This window comes from Asterias rubens, chromosome 4, assembly GCF_902459465.1.
Source record: "Asterias rubens chromosome 4, eAstRub1.3, whole genome shotgun sequence".
NCBI lineage: Eukaryota > Metazoa > Echinodermata > Asteroidea > Forcipulatida > Asteriidae > Asterias > Asterias rubens.
Window position 1 is genome coordinate 15,494,913 of NC_047065.1, and position 18,621 is coordinate 15,513,533.

At 39.6% G+C, this 18,621-nt stretch overlaps 1 protein-coding gene and 1 non-coding gene across 2 annotated transcripts; both read left to right on the top strand.

Moving 5' to 3' along the window:
- The first annotated feature begins 1,800 nt into the window (after positions 1-1,800).
- Positions 1,801-18,527, top strand: LOC117288968. Its single transcript, XM_033769847.1, has 18 exons — positions 1,801-1,864; positions 2,910-3,131; positions 3,716-3,810; positions 4,779-4,900; positions 7,064-7,191; positions 7,757-8,104; positions 8,948-9,118; positions 9,760-9,948; positions 10,501-10,674; positions 12,382-12,552; positions 13,061-13,243; positions 14,220-14,390; positions 15,087-15,211; positions 15,364-15,372; positions 16,175-16,403; positions 16,998-17,202; positions 17,700-17,827; positions 18,511-18,527. The coding sequence occupies exons 1-18, from the start codon at positions 1,801-1,803 to the stop codon at positions 18,525-18,527; spliced, it is 2,751 nt and encodes a 916-aa protein (XP_033625738.1).
- On the top strand, positions 15,683-15,755 carry Trnan-auu. The gene has a single exon. It is a non-coding gene; the product is annotated as a tRNA-Asn (tRNA).
- Positions 18,528-18,621: the final 94 nt, after the last annotated feature.

The window sequence follows — 18,621 nt, forward strand, 5'->3', positions numbered from 1 at the left end:
GTTTTTGACCACTCTAATCTAAGCTGGTTGCCGGCCGTGACCCATTTTATTGTTGATAAAATAAACCGTGTGAAAACGTGCGTACCAGGGAGAACGTGATCAGAAGAGGGCGCCCTACAAGTTTCAAGGTTGTCTTACTCCGAGTAAACTTTGATGGCCGGGACTGCAGCAGTGCCTTAAACAACTTCCCCCACTCATGTTTTTCGATAATTTAGGATCGGATTTGAATCACTTATTTTACCGTATGCAACCGTACAGAAAATGTTGTTGGTTTTATATTTTCCATAGCTTGGTGATTGAGTTTCTTAACTACCCGAACAGAGAGCCAGCCTAAAAAGTAAACAGTGCAAAGTTGAACAAATTTGAGAATACTGACAGGCTTAAAGGCAGTGGACACTATTGGTAATTACTAAAAATAATTATTAGCATAAACCCTTAATATTGGTAACAAGTAATGCGGGGAGCTTTTGATAGTATATTGTGAGAAACGGCTCCCTCTGAAGTGTAACGAGAGAGAATTTATTTTACCACGAATTTGAATGCAAATCTTCCCGCAGGTCTTTGACAATTACCAATAGTGTCCAGTGTCTTTAAGGGAGGTTTTGGCCCGCACCCAGAAGGTATTATTATCATCATTATACAGTGTGGTTGATCCCCCAAAAGTCCCGGCTCCGCCAAACAAGCTTAGGCTTTGTTTCGGCTAGCCGGCATAATTTACAATTTAAGTAGGGTGAAACTCACAATACACACCGTCTTGACAACAAAACAAAATAACTAAACAAACAAAAGCACAATGAACTTGTGAAGAAGGCCTTCAAGATGGTGTACAGAGTGTAAATTAATTTTCTGTTAGTAATGTAGACATTAATTTTGGTTCGGTCTGAATTGTTTATTCCGGTGTGGGGACTATTTTACGAGGAAATGAAAAATCGGATTTTCTGCAAGCAGAAATTGAATTTATGAATGGATAGGCCTATCAATACCACACCAGATTTTTGAGGAAATGGATTGTCCACTTTTGGTCCTCAAAATGCGATACCCTATGCAGTTTATGGTGACTGCATAAAAAAAACCAAGATTAATTTGAAATGTATTGCGTCCATAGAGCTATTATTATGTATAGCTCTATGATTGCGTCATAATTCCCACCTCCTTGCCCACCACCCCCCCCCCCCCCCAACTAGACTTGATTCAAGTCCCATTCTCGTGTGACAGGTCCCTAAGCATATAATTCAATTTTTTTTTTGCAAACAAAACCGACCCCAATGTATGTTACAACGTAGAACGTAAATTCAAATGAACATTCAGTGCTTTCTTTTTTAAAATTAATTGGTTATTAAAAAATGTATTTCTATCATCAAAAAAATAAGTGGTTTTTACCCCAAAAATGACAAATGAACTAGTCTTCTTTTTGGGTGAGCATGCGTTTGATTGGTCAAAACGTATCACGTATCAATGTTACAGTATTCATAACTGAATACATTTACATACCAGGCGACTGCGACATGGTCAAGTCCCTGTCCCGCATGCGGAACAGGGTTTGGAATGCAGCGCATCACGAAACAGTATTTTCCTGGGGATGACACGGGATTGGGACTTGAGTCAAGTCTACCTACCCCTCCACCTATCTCTGTGCGAGAGAGTGCGCCACGCGATCACAAATTGAATTTCACGCACACGCGTAAGGTTTATTCCAAATTTCTTGTAGTTATTGGATGAAGAAGATGCATGCTGCTTTTCTAAATTTTGTTGTGGTAGTTTCTTATTCTAGTATGTGCTTATCGTAGGCCTTTTATGGATATGGACTGCATTCTAGCATTTCTGTTCTTCGTGGTTGCTCTGCCCTCTGGAGTATATGCACAAGGTAAGGTTTTTACGTGCGCTTGCCGCACTACAAGAAGGCAGCTTGTTTGCAGGACATAATAATTATTATATAACATGCTTTGCCTGAATCAGTTTATCTTCATCTTGATCTTGATGTAATAATTGAACAGCTCCTTTCGAACATCACTTAAAATGAGGTCAGGTCAGGAGAGAGGAGCTCCCATCATTATTTTACCTATTTTACGCACACCTAGTGTAGGCCTATTTAAAAGCCGAAACTTAGATAAGAGTAGGCTAGCGATGTTGGTTGTTGAGTATGGAAATAAACTCTAGTATTTTGTATTGGTGAATTAGTAGGGGTCTATGAAGTACGAAAGGCGTTGGATAAAATTCTCAAGAATGAGTTTAGTGGTTCCAAATGAAACAATGTGGGGGGGGGGGGGAACAACCGTTATGAAAAGGGGCGGTCATACCCAACGTATCATCCGGTTTTATTTTTGCTTGTATGTTTTTACACGCGAATTCCCTCACTGGGAGCCAATCACCACTTCACTTATAATTTCAAGTTTATCGAAAACAGTGCACTTAAACGCACTTGTGGACAAGTCGTTAAATCGGTCCCACGCGGTGAGATAGTCGAGTTGTGGCGGTGCTCTCGCGAGATCACTGCTCTCGCGCGAACTGCTGGCTCCCCGATTTCTACGAGAGCACCGCCACACCTCGACTATCTCACGGCGTGGGACCGATTTAACGACTTTTCCACAATTCTAAAACGCACTTGATACTATTGATAACTAGTCAAAATGAAGCATAATAAAAATATGATGTCACTGTGTTTTGATTGGTCCCGAGGTGATGTTTGTCAGCTGCACCCAATGAAAACTCTGCAGTGATTTCATTGGGACATTGGGTACTGAAAAGCAAGTGCCTGTCCTGATCCTTCTTGCGGACAGAGACATGGAACCAGTCTAACATTGGTCCAACATTGCAATGAAAATAATTCTTTTTACCAAAATGAAAATAAATGTTTATTGAATTGAATTTAATTTAATTTGCATTGAATAGTTTATGGTTTTCATCCACAGACACCTGCGCAGACGCGACGTTTCAGAACACCTACTTCATCTATGTTGTGAGCGCTGAAGTCAAGCCTACAGGGGATGAGAAAACAGTGGTTCAGGGCTGCCGTTGGGCATGGCACTTCGAAGGCGGCAATCCGTTCGTACCCGACTTCACGATGGCACAGAAGACATTTCATTGCGTAGATGGCGTATGGGATAGTCCTCCATATGAGAAGTGCTTGATGTGTATGTATATTGTATAAGAGAATGACGTCATTGACCACCATCTTTGATGAAACGTGCACTAGTACGTGAAAGGCTATCATTGGCCGAGTGTCTTTGGCATTTACCAAAAGTATCCAATGCCTTTAAGCAACAACTACAAAACTTAGGGTTTTAACAATCGACACCATAAAATCTTGATACCGGAAAAAAAATCAAAATTGACACCAAAGTGTGTTTCAACATTATCTGTTATGTGACAACACACCGTGGTGTCAAACACCCCATTTTTTGGCAATGTTGTCTTACGTGGAGCAAAAATACGAGGGAAATTGATTTACAAACTAGCGAACATAGTTTGGCTGGTACAGTTTTTGAAAAATTGTGTTAATTTTGTTTATATGATAACTTGCTCATCAGTAAACTATTGCATCATAGAGGAATGAGTTGAATGTTTAAAAAAATTAAAAAGTGAAGCGGGAATTCGCGACATTTTAGGTATTGTTATTTTGAAAGCAAACTGTTTCCTTTTTTAACCAAACATTCTTTTAACCTTTATTTTTGACTCCCACTAAACACAACAATATTTTATTTATTTATTATGACAGTATATTCTGACATTTTGGAGGTGCGGAATAGCGGCGTACCTTATCGCAACATAACGAGGTGGGAAGGCGAAACACTCGTGCTTCCATTCTATATAGTAAGTCAAAGCTTCAAACTCTGAAACAACTATAAACCCCATTCTACTTAGAGAGGGCACAATTTTGCAAGGAATTTGCTGTAAAGTCAAGCTGCACTGATATATTATTATCAGCCTGGTTTCCTGCCTCGATCTGGGTATACGTCATCCATGAAATTAAAGAACACAAACCAGTATGGATCCTAAAAGTGCAATAAAAAGCGCTCTAAATACAGTGGACACTATTGGTAATTGTCAAAGACTTCACAGTTGGTGTATCTCAATATATGCATAATATTACTAACCTGTGAAAATTTGAGCTCAATCGGTCATCAAAGTTGCGAGATAATAATGAAAGAAGAAAACACCATTGTCTAACGAAGTTGTGTGCGTTTAGATGGTTGATTTCGAGACCTCAAGTTCTAAATCTGAGGTCTCGAAATCAAATTTGTGGAAAATTACTTCTTTCTCGAAAACTATGGCACTTCAGAGGGAGTTGTTTCTCACAATGTTTATACCACCAGCCTCTCCCCATTACTCGTCACCAAGAAAGGTTTTATGCTAATAATTATTTTGAGTAGTTACCAATAGTGTCCACTGCCTTTAAATGCAGCCCCTTCCATACCTAATAACATCTCTTCTCAACAGTAAATTTTCGCATCATATAGGCCTACTGGTTATCTCTCTTGTAAGTTTCAATTTTTTTTTACACTGAATGCTCAAGGCAGTTTTATAGCATTATCATTTTAAATGTTGATGCCCTCGGGCAAATTTTCTCACTTAAAAAAAAAAGAATGTTTGATTGTCTTTTACATTTGAATGTCTGTTGAAATTGTAAATTCAGAATGCAACGCGGTCGGTGGACCGCAAATTTGTGAATGTTTTTAGATAACCATAAACCATAAGCCATAAACCATACTGTTGAGTGTAAAAATGTACGGCGAAATGTATTATCCTCTTAATTTCTCCAAACGTCACCTCTTCAACAGAACAAGCTGATGTGGATTGCCGACGGGCCTTGGGTTTTCAACGCTGCCGGCGATGTACCCGCGCACTCAACAATGTCTAAGATTAAACGCTTCCCGGAGGATAAGTTGTCACTCCAATCAAAGTTGGTTAACATTGTAATACTTAAAAGAACATTAGGCCCAAAGATTTGTTTTGCTAACAAAACAGTTACTGGCAGTGTAAGCACTTTATGTAATCTACCATAATGCATACACGGACAAACCTGTAGAAGTTTGAGTCAATCGGTCACTTGGGTCACGAGAAAATAGTGAAAACCGATTACACATTTTTTGCATGAAATTTTTATGCAAAAACAAAAAAGGAATAAAACGCTCACTGAGAAATAAACTCGAAACGGGAAATTAGTTTTTGTATTTCTCATCAAACATTTCAGACAGAATTATTTTAAGCGATGTTTTCTACTACCATCATCACATTTAACCGTGTAAGTTTATGAATTCAAAGTCATTGATCTTAGACAAGTTTTTTTCGTACCAATTCTGTAATGGTCCTTTAAAACTTTGGGTAGTTTTTGTAGGACACACACACAAAAACGTTTTATGCTAAAATTATTTTCTTGAAATAGTTTTACTCATTTCTCGAAAACTACAGCACCCATTAGCAAGTAATATATTACGGGAAGCTTTCTACCATCACTATCTTAAAACCTTGTTAGTTTAATACAAATCTATGGACATTGTGTTTTGTGTTTCAAAAAGTACCCAAACCATTTCAGTCATCAGTCGATGCGGAGTATCGGATGATGGCCCTCCAAACACGTTGGTCCTCCATTGCTGTGCGCAGCTCTTCCTGACGCAGTCCAGAGTCCCGGCACAAGGTGTCCACATAGGTGGTTTGTGGTCTGCCTCGGGAACAGTGACCTTGAGTTAGGGGCCCAAAGCACAAGCTTGCTCACTGCCAGCTCAGCATGTCTGAGACATTGACCTGTCTCAGCCGTCTTGCCCTAATCTTGGTGCTTACTCTCGGTAGTCTACCGTAGAGTTCCAGGTGTGTGATACAATGGATCTGGCTAACACAGCCAACCATTTAAACAAAGTATTATGCCTATCATTGTGTAAATCAGGCGATTCACAATTATACAGTGAGAGTTTGTCACTAATTAGCGAAGGACACTATTGGTATAAATAATAACAACATTAGCATACGAGCAAAGGAGAGCTGTTGATAGTACACAACATGGTCAGAAACGGTTCCTTTGGAGTAACGTATAGTTTTTGAGAGAGAGAGAGAGGTAATTTCTCACTGAAATATTTGAACTGAATAAGAGACATCTGTTATTAGGTCTCGAATTCAAGCCATCTGAAAGCAACTTCGACGACCAACTTCGACGACCAATTTGGTCCAAATTTTCACAGGTTTATTATTTTACGCAATGTGGAGATGCACCGAAGTGAGAATACTGGTCTGTGACAATTACCAAAGGTGTCTAGAGTCTTTAAAGCCATGGAACCCTTTCGGTAAGCCCCATACTTCGTGTATCACAACTTCTATATAAAATAACAAACCTGTGAAAATCTAGGCTCAATCGGACGTCGGAGTCGGGAGAAAATAACGGGAAAACCCACCCTTGTTCCCACACGTTTCGCCGTGTCATACCATGTGTTTAAAATAAATCCGTAATTCTCGATATCGAGAATTTATATTGTCTTACTGTTTTCTCAAAAAGTAAAGCATTTCATGGAATAATATTTCAATAGAAGTCTCAACACTACCTTTTGTAAACCCTGTAAGTTATTTGTAAATCTGTGAATTTTTTTTTCTGTACCGAAAGGGTCCAATGGCTTTAAACCAAAATATGAAAACTTTTTTAAAGCCCTTTGCAAAGAAGGCCATCCATGCCTTCATGGTCGAACATCCGCTTCTTTGAGTTTTGTTGGAATGTAAACGCTTGGTGGCGCGCTTTATTGTGAATCCCACATTTCCTCCTTTTCCCCAATTTACAAAACCTTTTGTTTGCACTGTGACTTTTTACTAACGAGCCCTACGCTCGTATGCTAACAATTATTTTGAGTAGTTACCAATAGTGTCTTGATAAGAACAGGGTTACCAACCAAACTTCCACGTGATTTGCAAGACGAGCAAGCAACAGCTGAATGAACAAGCAATAAGCAACAAATGGAAATTTGGTTGGAAATCCTTTTTTTTTATCAACAAAAAGAAATGTTATGCTAAGCATTTGTTTTGCTTAGCAGCTCAATGAAATTGGGCCGGATGTGTTTGAATTCCCACGTGTTTTCATGAACAGATTTACAATTCACCTCACCAAAGAGCATACAGGGTACTACTACTACAAGGATGTGGAAAACTACTATTCGCCGACTAAAAAAATCCTACAAAGACCAAGACACGAGTGGTTCTACATCGAGGTGCTAAGTGAGTGTGCACCTAAAATTCTACAACAATAAAGTTGGGCTGAGTTGGAGTGCCTACCATGATTAACTAAATATTGATTATTTTAACCCAGGCTGGACCACCATTGGTTTATAACTGTGGTCGACCATTTCTGGAACCACCAGGCTCCATGACCATGGATGTTTCACTAGTCCCCATCATAGCCATCATAGTTCCATACTTGTGTTGAATACCGTGGTATGCCTATTTATGTACCTTTCTTTTATCTTGATAAACAAACCCCCTGTACTGGTACGTTGGCATGGACGGCGAATGTTTTTAATAGTAAAACCATAGAGCAAGGTCAGAGAGTCAAACACCCAATCGTATTAACAGATCAACATTTTTTTGCGAACTTTATTCAATTTATAAATAAAATACCTCCCATAGTTAGCCGTTTTGTTTTCAAATTAAACACTTAAAACTAGTTCTAACTTTAGACAAGTCAGAGGACTCTTTAGCAAGGAGTTATCGAAAACTTAAGGCTAGTCTAAAGTTCTCAACTCGAAATAACTATAGTTGCAACTCTTTGTGAAACCCACCCCAGGCCCAATAGACGGTGAGTGGGGCGACTGGACATCGTGGACTGAATGCACCGCCACGTGCGGAGAGAGCACACGGTACCGCGACCACGCCTGCGATAACCCCTCCCCGATGTACGGGGGCGATGACTGCCAGGGACCCGCTAATGTGACCGAGGCTTGCTCGTTGGATCCCTGCCCGATTCACGGCGGCTGGTCGGAGTTCGGAGAGTGGGGTGACTGCTCAGACACGTGTGGAGGTGGAGTAACAACTCACAGTAGGCTGTGTAATAACCCTGTTCCGGAATGGGGAGGAGATGATTGTGTAGGAGACGCTACTGAAGACGGGGAATGTAATACTAATTTATGTCCAAGTAAGTATACCATAGATGGATTTCAAAAGACGTCATCATGCGGCCGCCATCTTTGATAAATAAAATTGAGCTTTCGTGAGGCTATCGCTGAGACTCGTGCGTACACGCGTACACGCGTGCACTCCACTTTTACATTTTGTTTTGTCAAAGACGGCGGGGTCAATGACGCGTATTGCGTATATTATTGCTCTTCCTTTCTCGCTCATTGCAAAAAGATCATCTTTTTTTCCATGTACAATTTTTTTATAGTTTCTGTGTGTGAATGTATTGTATTATTGAAGGTGCCTTCGGCATGTACGCGTTATAAGTTTAGATATTATTATGATTAATTATTTATACTTTTTGCCTACAGCCCTTTTGTGCAGCCAAATTTTGCGACACATATTTTCATCATCACACATTATTTTTTCATCAGTATATTATTTAAAGGAACATTACATAATTGTTTTTTTTTAGCCAACAAAACAGTTGCTGGCAGTGTAAGCACTTTATTGAATCCACCATACATAAACTGACAAACCTGTAGAAGTTTGAGATCGATCGGCCATCTGGGTCATGAAAAAAAAGTGAAAAGATGACACATTTTGCATGGCATCAATTCAAAGAAGAAAAAATAATAAAACCCTCTAAGCGATAAACTCCAACCGGGAAATAAGTGTAACTTATTTCTCATCCAAGGTGACATTTCAGATAGAAATAATATTTCAACTCAAGGGATGTTTTCTATACCATCATGATCATTTAGACCGTGTAAGTTTTATAATCTTAGACAATTTTGTCTTCTTACAAATTCTGTAATTTTTCCTTTATCATGCTTTCACTACCGACCTCTCTGTTGTTTAGTTGATGGTAACTGGGCCACTTGGGAGGCGTGGTCAACTTGTACCCACTCTTGTGGAGGCGGTACCAGGGACCACAGTCGCACGTGTACTGACCCAGCACCTGGGTACGGAGGGGTGGACTGTGATGGCGTCAACTTTGAGGTTGGTGTGTGTGGAGAGATAGAGTGCAAAGGTAAGACACCGTGGCCTCTAATTCCTAACTCTGTAGAGGCGAGCACCAGATATGACAATGGGGGTGGGGGGCAAAGGGGGACACGCTTAAACTTAAGACTTGGGGGACATTAACTTTTGAGTGTTTACCTACCGCTGAAAAAGCATTGACTAAATACCCGGGCAAGTGAGACTTCCTCATTTCAGCTGATTTCCTCTGTTTGGTTTTGATTTTCCTCTTTTATTTATTCACTTTCTGTGTTCAAAATTATAGGAGTAATATTATCTTTTTCTCTTGTTTTCTTCCCGGTTTTCTCTTTTCCTCTTTGTTTTTATGGATAGTTACTCACATGCCTGACTACCACAATGACAGAAGTTGGGCCCAGACTTTTGTTATTCTTTACGCAAATTACCACCTGAATTAATTTTCAGCTATTGGGGAAAGACTGGGATGGGTCGAGGGGGAGGGGGGTAAAGAAACTGTGGATGACTGTTGCCCCATCTCCTTGATTATGATGGTTCCTCTTATTAAGAAGAGTTCTACATCAATCAGGGAACTTGTCCATGTTGTGATTATTCAAGAAAACCACAAGAGGGGGGGGGGGGCTACTTTGAAACATCAAAATAACTGTTTTAAATCTGTTTTGATTTATCTAATAAAAGCTGATGGAAATTGGGCCCAGTGGACAGAATGGACGCCATGTTCCAAGTCATGTGGCTTCGGAAACAGGACGAGAGAGCGGAGCTGCTCCGATCCAGCGCCGTCCCACGGTGGCTTGGACTGCCCCGGGGTCGGCATGGTTGATAACTACTTCCAGAAAGAAGACTGCATGGAAGTCTATGACTGCCCGGGTTAGTTTTGCTCACAGAGATTTTGTCACAGTAAATTAACCATTTCTCTCAGCAAGGATAAAAATGTGGTTTTACAGGAAGCCACTTTAACTCTACTCCGGCAGTGATTTTGATTGTCAGCAGGGGTGAGAGTCAGTGCTGACAACAAATATGAATCTGGGATCCAGATCTTTGGAGGTGCATTAAAAATAATGGCATTTCCACCTTTTGATAAACCCCATGAGTTATAGATTACAATGAGCATTTTGGATCAGTAATCAATATCCTCAGTTCGAAAATTTCTATCGAAGAGCATGACTTAATTTATTTGGAGAAAAATACAACTTTTTTTTTCACCAGATTTGTAGGAGTCCGAGTTCATATATAAGTCCAAAATTTCTCATCCCTGGGTCAGGGACTTAAAAGATATCATTGGAAAGACTGGACTGAAAACCATTATGTTCCAAATTAGGAAAACATTGAAGTCCAACATTCATTTTGAGTGTTAGTGACTAAAAGGTACAAACTAAGGGTATGTTTTTGATAACTTAAAAATGATTGCGTTTCCTTTAGTGGATGGCAATTGGACAAGTTGGACACCGTGGGGTAATTGCACTCTGCACTGTGGTGGAGGTGAGATAATACGATCTAGGGAGTGTACCAATCCACCGCCTGATTTCGGAGGTCGTTACTGTGAGGGTAATGGAACCGAAGTCATACCGAACTGCAACCCCGAGGAGTGTGGTGGTGAGTTTGAATAATAAGCGTTTTGGTTAATTAACTTATGTTTGACTGTCAAACCCTGGGGATTAACCTGTGTTGGACTGGCATCCTGTCCAGGGAAATAGAAATATTCGGACACTGGATGAAACACCGGCCTGGTGAGCCATTATTGGCTCGGGAAAGACTTTACAGTTGTCTGTTTCTTTCACACCGCCTTAAAGACACTGGACACCTATGTTAATTGTCAAAGACCAGTCTTCTCACTTGGTGTATCTCAACATAATATGCACAAAATAACAAACCTGTGAAAATTTGAACTCAATTGGTCGTCGAAGTTGGGAGGGAATAATGAAAGAAAAAACACCCATGTCACACAAAGGTATGTGCTTTCAGATGCTTGATTTCGAAACCACTGGATGAGGTCTCGAAATCACATCCAAGGGTTAAGTGAGAAATTATTTCTTTCTCAAAAACTACGTCACTTCAGAGGGAGCCATTTCTCACAAGGTTTTATACTATCCACAGCTCTCCATTGCTCGTTACCAAGTAAGGTTTTATGCTGAACAAATTTTTGTGAGTAATTACCAATAATGTCCACTGCCTTTTTGGCAAAACCATGATTTCCTGATTTTCAAGACACAAAAAAAAGCTCAAAGCTTCTCGTTTATCACAGTAACGGTCGAAGAAGTTCTTTCCAGTAGTATTGCAAGTTTGAATGCATAATATATGCATGTATAATGTCCCACAAATCTTCAGAAGGCGGCAGTCAAAGTGTTTGGGCCCTTCCCATCAAGTGGCTCTGCCAAAGGGTTACGAGTTACCAGCATGGTTCAAATATATCAGAGCTCAAGTGAATGCCCAATGAGGAACTATTACAATTTCCAATGGCAGAATAGTTGAGGAGAGCCATCCAAACAGCAAACTACCTCGAAAACAATTGCAAGCATCAGAAACAAACGATAAGTCTTGCCTAATTGCACCTAGGTTATGAAAACTACTACAGTCAAGAGTTTGAACACATGATAACAAAATCATATTGTCCAGTATACCAGCTGGGCCCAATTTCATAGAGCTGCTAAGCACAAAAATTTGCTTAGCATGAAATTTCTTCTTTGATAAAAACAGGATTACTAACCAAATTTCCAGTTGTTTACATAATGCTTGTCACTGGTATTCAGATGTTGTTTGCTTATCCTGAAAATCAGGTGCAATATGGTTGGTAATCCTGTTTTTATCAAGGCAAAAATTTCATGCTAAGCAAATTTTTGTGCTTAGCAGCTCTATGAAATTGGGCCCAGGTCTTAAAATCCCTTGCCCATTGTTATAATCCCAGGGATGAGATTTTTATCTGATTTCAGACTTTTAAAGTCAGCCTGGTGAAGAAAATCAGCAGTTACTTTGTCCATAATAGAACCAAATCCTGCTCTTTGATCTACTTCTCTAGTGCTGAGAACACTGTTCCTAAAAGCTCAGTGGAATCTATAACTCCAGGGGGTTACCATTCAGGTGGAAAAGCCATACTTTCAACATACATCAGCAGAATTGGTATCATACATGTATAGTTTCACACCTTTTTGTGATTAGCAACAAATAGTCAGTGTCCACTGCCTTTAAGCAGCAATTGGTGCTTAATAATTATCTACTAATTATTGTTATTATTATTATTATTATTTTTGTGAGCAATGACTCTCATCATCCCCGATCCTTTCTTTTTGCTCCTGTGTGTCACAGTGAACGGTGGATGGACTGAGTGGACTCTATGGACAACATGCACCAAGACCTGTGGGAGTGGTTCCACGATGAGGAATCGAACCTGTACCAACCCATCCACTACGTATGGTGGCATGGACTGCAAGGGGACTGGTGATGAACTTATTTTGTGCAACACTAATCGCTGTTTGGGTGAGTTTCGGGTTGAAACAAAAACCTTATTCTTTCATCATCCAATCATACATTATAGCCACATAGTCTTCATTTTGAATTGGGTAGCCTTCCCAATTATTTTTTAATCTGTTTGCGTATTTTTAACATAAATAAATAACTTTTTCAATATATTGCCAATGGTACCCATTCATATATCTTGTACAAAAACATTGGACCCAGAGAACCAATTTAAACATTATTTTTGTCAAGTTTTTTGACAAAGCTATTCATTCTAAAAGCTTTGATAAAGCTTTTGATTATATTTTATACTATTTTTACATTTTTTGCTGTTGTCTTTGTTTTATTCTGATGATGTGTGAGCGACGGTCCCTATTCAGTGGGGTTACGTGCATGTTATGGGTTTCCCTTTTGCAGTTGATAATTATTTAATAAACTAACTAAACTAAACTGAATATGTGTTGCTAATCACTAATGTCTCATCATGTTTGTCACAAATCACAATGACATAATTTGCCCTTTTTTAAAGATGGCGCCTGGACCCCATGGTCACCATGGTCTGTCTGCTCAAAGAGCTGTCGAGGAGGAGTCCAGGCTAGGGCTAGATCTTGCACTAACCCCAGACCAGGCTTAGGAGGAAGTGACTGTCCAGATACTGACCAGGCTAGTAGCTACAGCCAGTGGCAACGATGCAACGAACAACCTTGTCCAGGTATGAGTGTAAAGAACAGTTGGCAGTCCCCAACCTTATCCCCAACCCCCAACCAACCTATGGTAAATGTGACACCATTAATTGTGTCTGACCTATTGACCATGTGTCCTTTGTTTACAATAAGTGTGACCTTGTTCATTCTTTGGCTAGTCTGGCAGGCAAGATATTGCACTGGTCATAGGGACATTTTGTGTCATAATTTCCACATAAATCCAAGAGTTATGAAAGTAAAAGCTGGACAAGATATAAGATTTGCCCCCTTTCAATATTATATCAAAAGTTGCTAAAATATAAGGTTTTTTGTTTCCTTACATTATGCTGTGTACAAATCGTGCCTGAAGGAAGTCCAGGCTTGGTGGCTCTTTTGTAAACATGTGATGTCACACCGTCTATAGTTCTGCCTATCAGAATGTTTGAGCGTGAAACCAGACTTTCTGCTTCTCCTCATCTTTACACTATTAATTTGATGTAGGAGCCACAGTTCAACAGTTTTATTGAAACTCATTGCCTGGTGCATGTTTTCCTCTGTCCTACAATCTAGACTGTTTTAAGAGGAATATCAATTCCTACCCTCAGCTCCCCTGAGTTATTTCTTACATTTAATAGTATATTTCTTCTTGTAGCTCCTTACAAAGAGTGGCTCTTAGCTTTGTTTGGGGCAAATTCCCCCCCCCCCCAAGAAAAAAATAAATAAATGAAAAATCTTGTGAGCACTAAAAAAATACTTGTAGCTGACAGAAAGGTACAAAGTCAATGTAGCTGAAGCCATGCTTTGCCAAGTAGAAAGCAAGAGCTGTGTACATTACTTTTTACTAACCAAACAGACAAACAAATGAAAGGAAATGAACACTACATCCAGTTTCAAGGGCTAGCTGCAATGTCCAGCTATACAGGTATCTTTTGGTTTTGGCAATAACAGGAAAACAGGAACAGTTACAGAAAAATCTGATTTCGTTCAATTTTCCCCCTCCAACAGTTCATGGCTTGTGGTCAAGTTGGTCAGCATGGTCAGAATGTCCAGTGACCTGTGGAGGAGGGTACCGAATCATAGAGAGAAACTGTTCCCAACCGGAGCCTCAGTGGGGAGGTAAACAGTGCAGGGGAACTGGTGGAAGGACCTGGCGCTGTAACACCAAGGCCTGCCCATGTGAGTATAAACTCACTTAATGAAACTGCAAACGCATGTCCTTTGTCACAATGCTTGATATTTATGGTTGATATCGCCAAAGGAACTGAAACTTTAATCTTTGATTCTGATTGGTCAATCCATATCTACAAGAGTCAGTGATTTTGAATGTATCTTCAAGCAAACTTGAATCCTCGATTCTAATTGGTCAATGCATTTCAACAAGAGTAAGATAATGAATATACTGTACACACAGATCCTTGCCATTTGTTTGGTGGAACACGTGTCAATATACTGTTTTGAGACACACAAATTCAATATCCCAGTCATATATTGCTAAACATAAAAACTTTGCAGCTTCACTTTGCGCAGCTTAATAGAGGTTACAATTAGTATTGTGTGTATTGATTTTGTTATGCATTATTGCGTAAACTTGAATGCACTTTAGCCAAATGAACGGTCTTCAACTTCACCACCTATGTCATTTTCAGCCGTTTATGATTTACCCTATTGTTTAAACAAGTTATAACTTGTTCAAAACTTTGTATATGGTTGAAATAAATGATGAATTATCTGAAAAATACAATTCCATTTCAAAAGAGTTTGCCTCATGAAATGGAACAGTCCAGACATCACTTTGTGCAATGTTCTGCCATTTGGTACTCATATGCATCCAATTTACAATTTACTTGTACATTATTGATCTCTCTATGATAGTATTTGGAGCTCCTGAGTTTGTCAATTATTTCCCGAGTGAGACCACAATCAATGTGACTTGGAGTGTACCTCTGGAGTATGAATGGCCGATTCTTTATTACAATGTACACTACAGATTAAGGTTGGTGGTTTTATGTTCGTATTTACCATTACATCAAGTATTACATGGTTTGTATTACATGGTTTGCCTCACTTTTGATTTGTAAAAGTGTAAAGGTTTACCCCAAAATAGGTAATAATAAAGAAATACACCCTTTTTTTATAAACTGTGTCCGAGACTGCAAATGTTGTCACTTTTGAACTTTCCTTTTCTTCATGCACACAATTAAAGGTAGAGTCAAAGAGGTAGAGGTAAATACTTCAAAAATACTTCAAAAATTAATGACTGGGTAGTCCCAGTCAGTTTCCCTTGTGGTTTATATTGATATCTGAAACAAAAAGTCTCATCCCCTTAAGGTGATCCCCTGGCTGCCGCTTCCCAGGTTGTATCGTAATTTGGGTGTGATCCCTGGCTACACGGCAGTTAACGGTTGTATGGCTTCTGACTGGCACCCCCGAACAAATACATTGACAAAATAGGGACACTGCCAAAATAGGGCTAGATAGCTCAGTTGGTAGAGCGCTGGCACATTAATCCGGAGGTCGTTGGTTCGAATCCCACTTTAGTCAATTCTTTGTTCAACCCCAAAAATCATTTCAAAATCTAATGACCTTAGAAACTTTCTTGGTGAGGTGCACTGAAGCTTCTGGTAGTATAACCTTTGTCAAGAAGGGTTTCCCTTTAAACCACCGCCCCCCAAAAAAAAAGAAAAAAAAAAAAGAAAAAAAAAAAAACATACTGAGCATGTATTTCTTCTTTTTCTTCTTCAGATTTCATGAATGTTGCAGCCCTCTTTCACCTCCCTAAACTAGGATGGGTTCAACATCCCTGTGAAAATAATCCAACAGTCTTTGGCTGTTTTTCGGCAAAGTAGACACTGTATTCACTTTTATTGTCTCTTCCTTCACAATTTTGCCTACAAATAAGACAAAAACCAACCTATTCTCCCAACTTCAAATCTTGTTGACTTTGTAGACCAAGTGCAGAGGAAAGTCCGAGTACAATTCTCAAGTATCCTTCCGAAGAGAGTCCATACATTATCTACAACCTAACATCGTTCAAGACTCTACCGACCAAAGACAACACCACACTCTCAATGACTGTCCGTGGTCTGCCTGCGTACACTAATTATGAGCTGTGTCTAACAGCCAAGCATGGGCACGGTGCAGCAATGAGCGGTCACAGTGAAGTCAACAAAGTCAGAACATTAAGACACGGTATAGTTGAGACACATTGAGTCTAAGAATTTCCTGAATTCATGGCTAAAGATATGCTTATCTGTTGTCCACTTTCCCTTCCGTCTCGCTTTTACTATTAAAAAAGGATCTTAAAAGTCATGTTTTTAAAACTGATATAAGAGGAAAAGTTTTCCCCCTTAACGAACGAAAGATTTAACTATAATATTTTGACCCCTTGTACCACCAATGTAAGCTGTCTACAGCGATTGCCATTTTGGGAGTAAATGGCTTGCGTATATACGTTGTGCCGCCTACAATGATAATTGCTGCAGCAAACAAGCAGTTACTCAAGGACCTACTAGAGGTTAAACCCCAGATAACCCTGGAAAACCTGTTAAGTTTTGCATTTGCATTGTTTCTTAGAATGTTTACAAAAATTACATAAAAGAGTATCAAAAACTCATTATCAGAAAATATTTGCATATTTTTGACTCATAAACTGTTGAAACTGTACAGCTATTCCAGCAACCTTGAGTTACCACCTTTTTAAAATTTGCACTCGTTCCTAAGGATAGTTACAAATAAAACTATAAGTTTCAAGAATTCATAATCAGAAATATTTTCAAATTTCAGCTTTTCCAGCACCGCCTAGCCCAGTAACCATTGAATATGCAGATTACGCCATGGAGCATGAATACAAGGTGTTGATTCGTTGGTCAGAGGCGTTACTGCCCAGTTTCACAGCACCGACCATGTACCACGTGATGATACGAGACATTAGAACAACAATTGATAAGCCATGGACAGTCCTGGATGAAGTTCCTTCACAGATCACAGGGTAAAGACAATGTGGCAATACTTTAAAACAAAGTATGAGAATTTCAGGCTAAATCTCTTGCATGTACATTTACTGTTTGCGGTAACACCATGTGTGTATGTATATCTACTTTGCTGTGTAGATTTGTTCTTGAAAACTTCTCTTGCTATTATTCTACCGCTGTGGAGTAGATTTCAGAATTTGTGAGACTACTTCCCATAATTTTCTGCGTACCAGAGGACTTCTACTTTTAGTGGACTTCTCGTAATTAACTTCATTAAGTTAAGAGTAATGCTTCTAAGATTCCAATTTTGGGGCATAAAAACTGATATCTTTTTACATTAACACATTTCTTCCATGTAAAACATTTCTCAAAATGCTTCGTACTATCGAACGGCTGCTGTAGGCTTCTAACCACAAGATTAATTGCCATTTATTTTAAGAGTGATTACCGAACAACTACCTTCCCTTTAAAGCAAGCCATAAAGCAAGCGATATTTTGTTTCTCTCTCTACTAGGCATCTGGTTCGTGAAAGCTCCACATACAACCTGCATGACAATGTGTACATTGTTCAGGTAGTAGCCAGCAATCCTTATGGATCTAGTACCCCGGCTGTATGTAAGGAACTTGTGGACTATCTAGCAGGTATGTCACATTGCAGCCATGGAAGATCTTGGGACACAAATCGTTAAATGTTTGGCACACTTCCAATCTCCTTGCTAAATTTGGGGGTTGAAATCACAAGTAGGTGTTTGTCAACGTTGGTAGTTTACCCCCAGTCACAATCAGCTTGCGATGGGTTTGCCAGTAGTTTGCGATAGATTTCTAGGCATTTTGGCTGGGGCCCTATGCGCCTTCTTGTGCCTGCCAGGTCATCTTTGGGAATCGGGCGGGCATCGTGTTACTTTTAACTTGGAGTTAAAACATGGTTGCAGCATATCGCATCGCTAACTGATGCGGGTTGATGCCTGGCCGATTGCACACCAACCAGCAGGGTTAACAGAATACTACAAGTTGAAACACACAGTTGTTCACACATAGGCAGAACATCAGACGAGTGCCTGACAGATACTGCCCGATAAATGGGCAAAGGATCCATCCCTTTTTCTGCCATGGCAGCGTGAAGGACCTTTTAATTGTGACTCTAACCACACCATATTGCAAAATCTTTCGCCGACCTCTGCACACCAGTCGATGCCTACAGATGACACATACCACTCGCCACTCGCTTTTATGTTTGGATATTAGTAGATGCACTGATGCAGATAAGTAAAAGTTATCAAAGTTTTATCACTCCTGTTTGTTTTGTTGTTCTGTTTTATCAACAGTCGAGGCAGAGGAATAACCTTCAAGCAGTTAAAGTAGCTCTAGGAAATTTGGCCTTTCAGGGGGAAGTCCTAACACCACTAAATTATGTAACAGTGTCAAATGGAAATCTG

Bases quoted from the DNA above. Each gene is read 5' to 3' on its own strand.
- LOC117288968 (XM_033769847.1), top strand. From the start codon at position 1,801: ATGGACTGCATTCTAGCATTTCTGTTCTTCGTGGTTGCTCTGCCCTCT. The intron at 9,949-10,500 runs GTTAGTTTTGCT...CGTTTCCTTTAG, and splicing joins GGAAGTCTATGACTGCCCGG to TGGATGGCAATTGGACAAGT. The intron at 12,553-13,060 runs GTGAGTTTCGGG...CCTTTTTTAAAG, and splicing joins CAACACTAATCGCTGTTTGG to ATGGCGCCTGGACCCCATGG.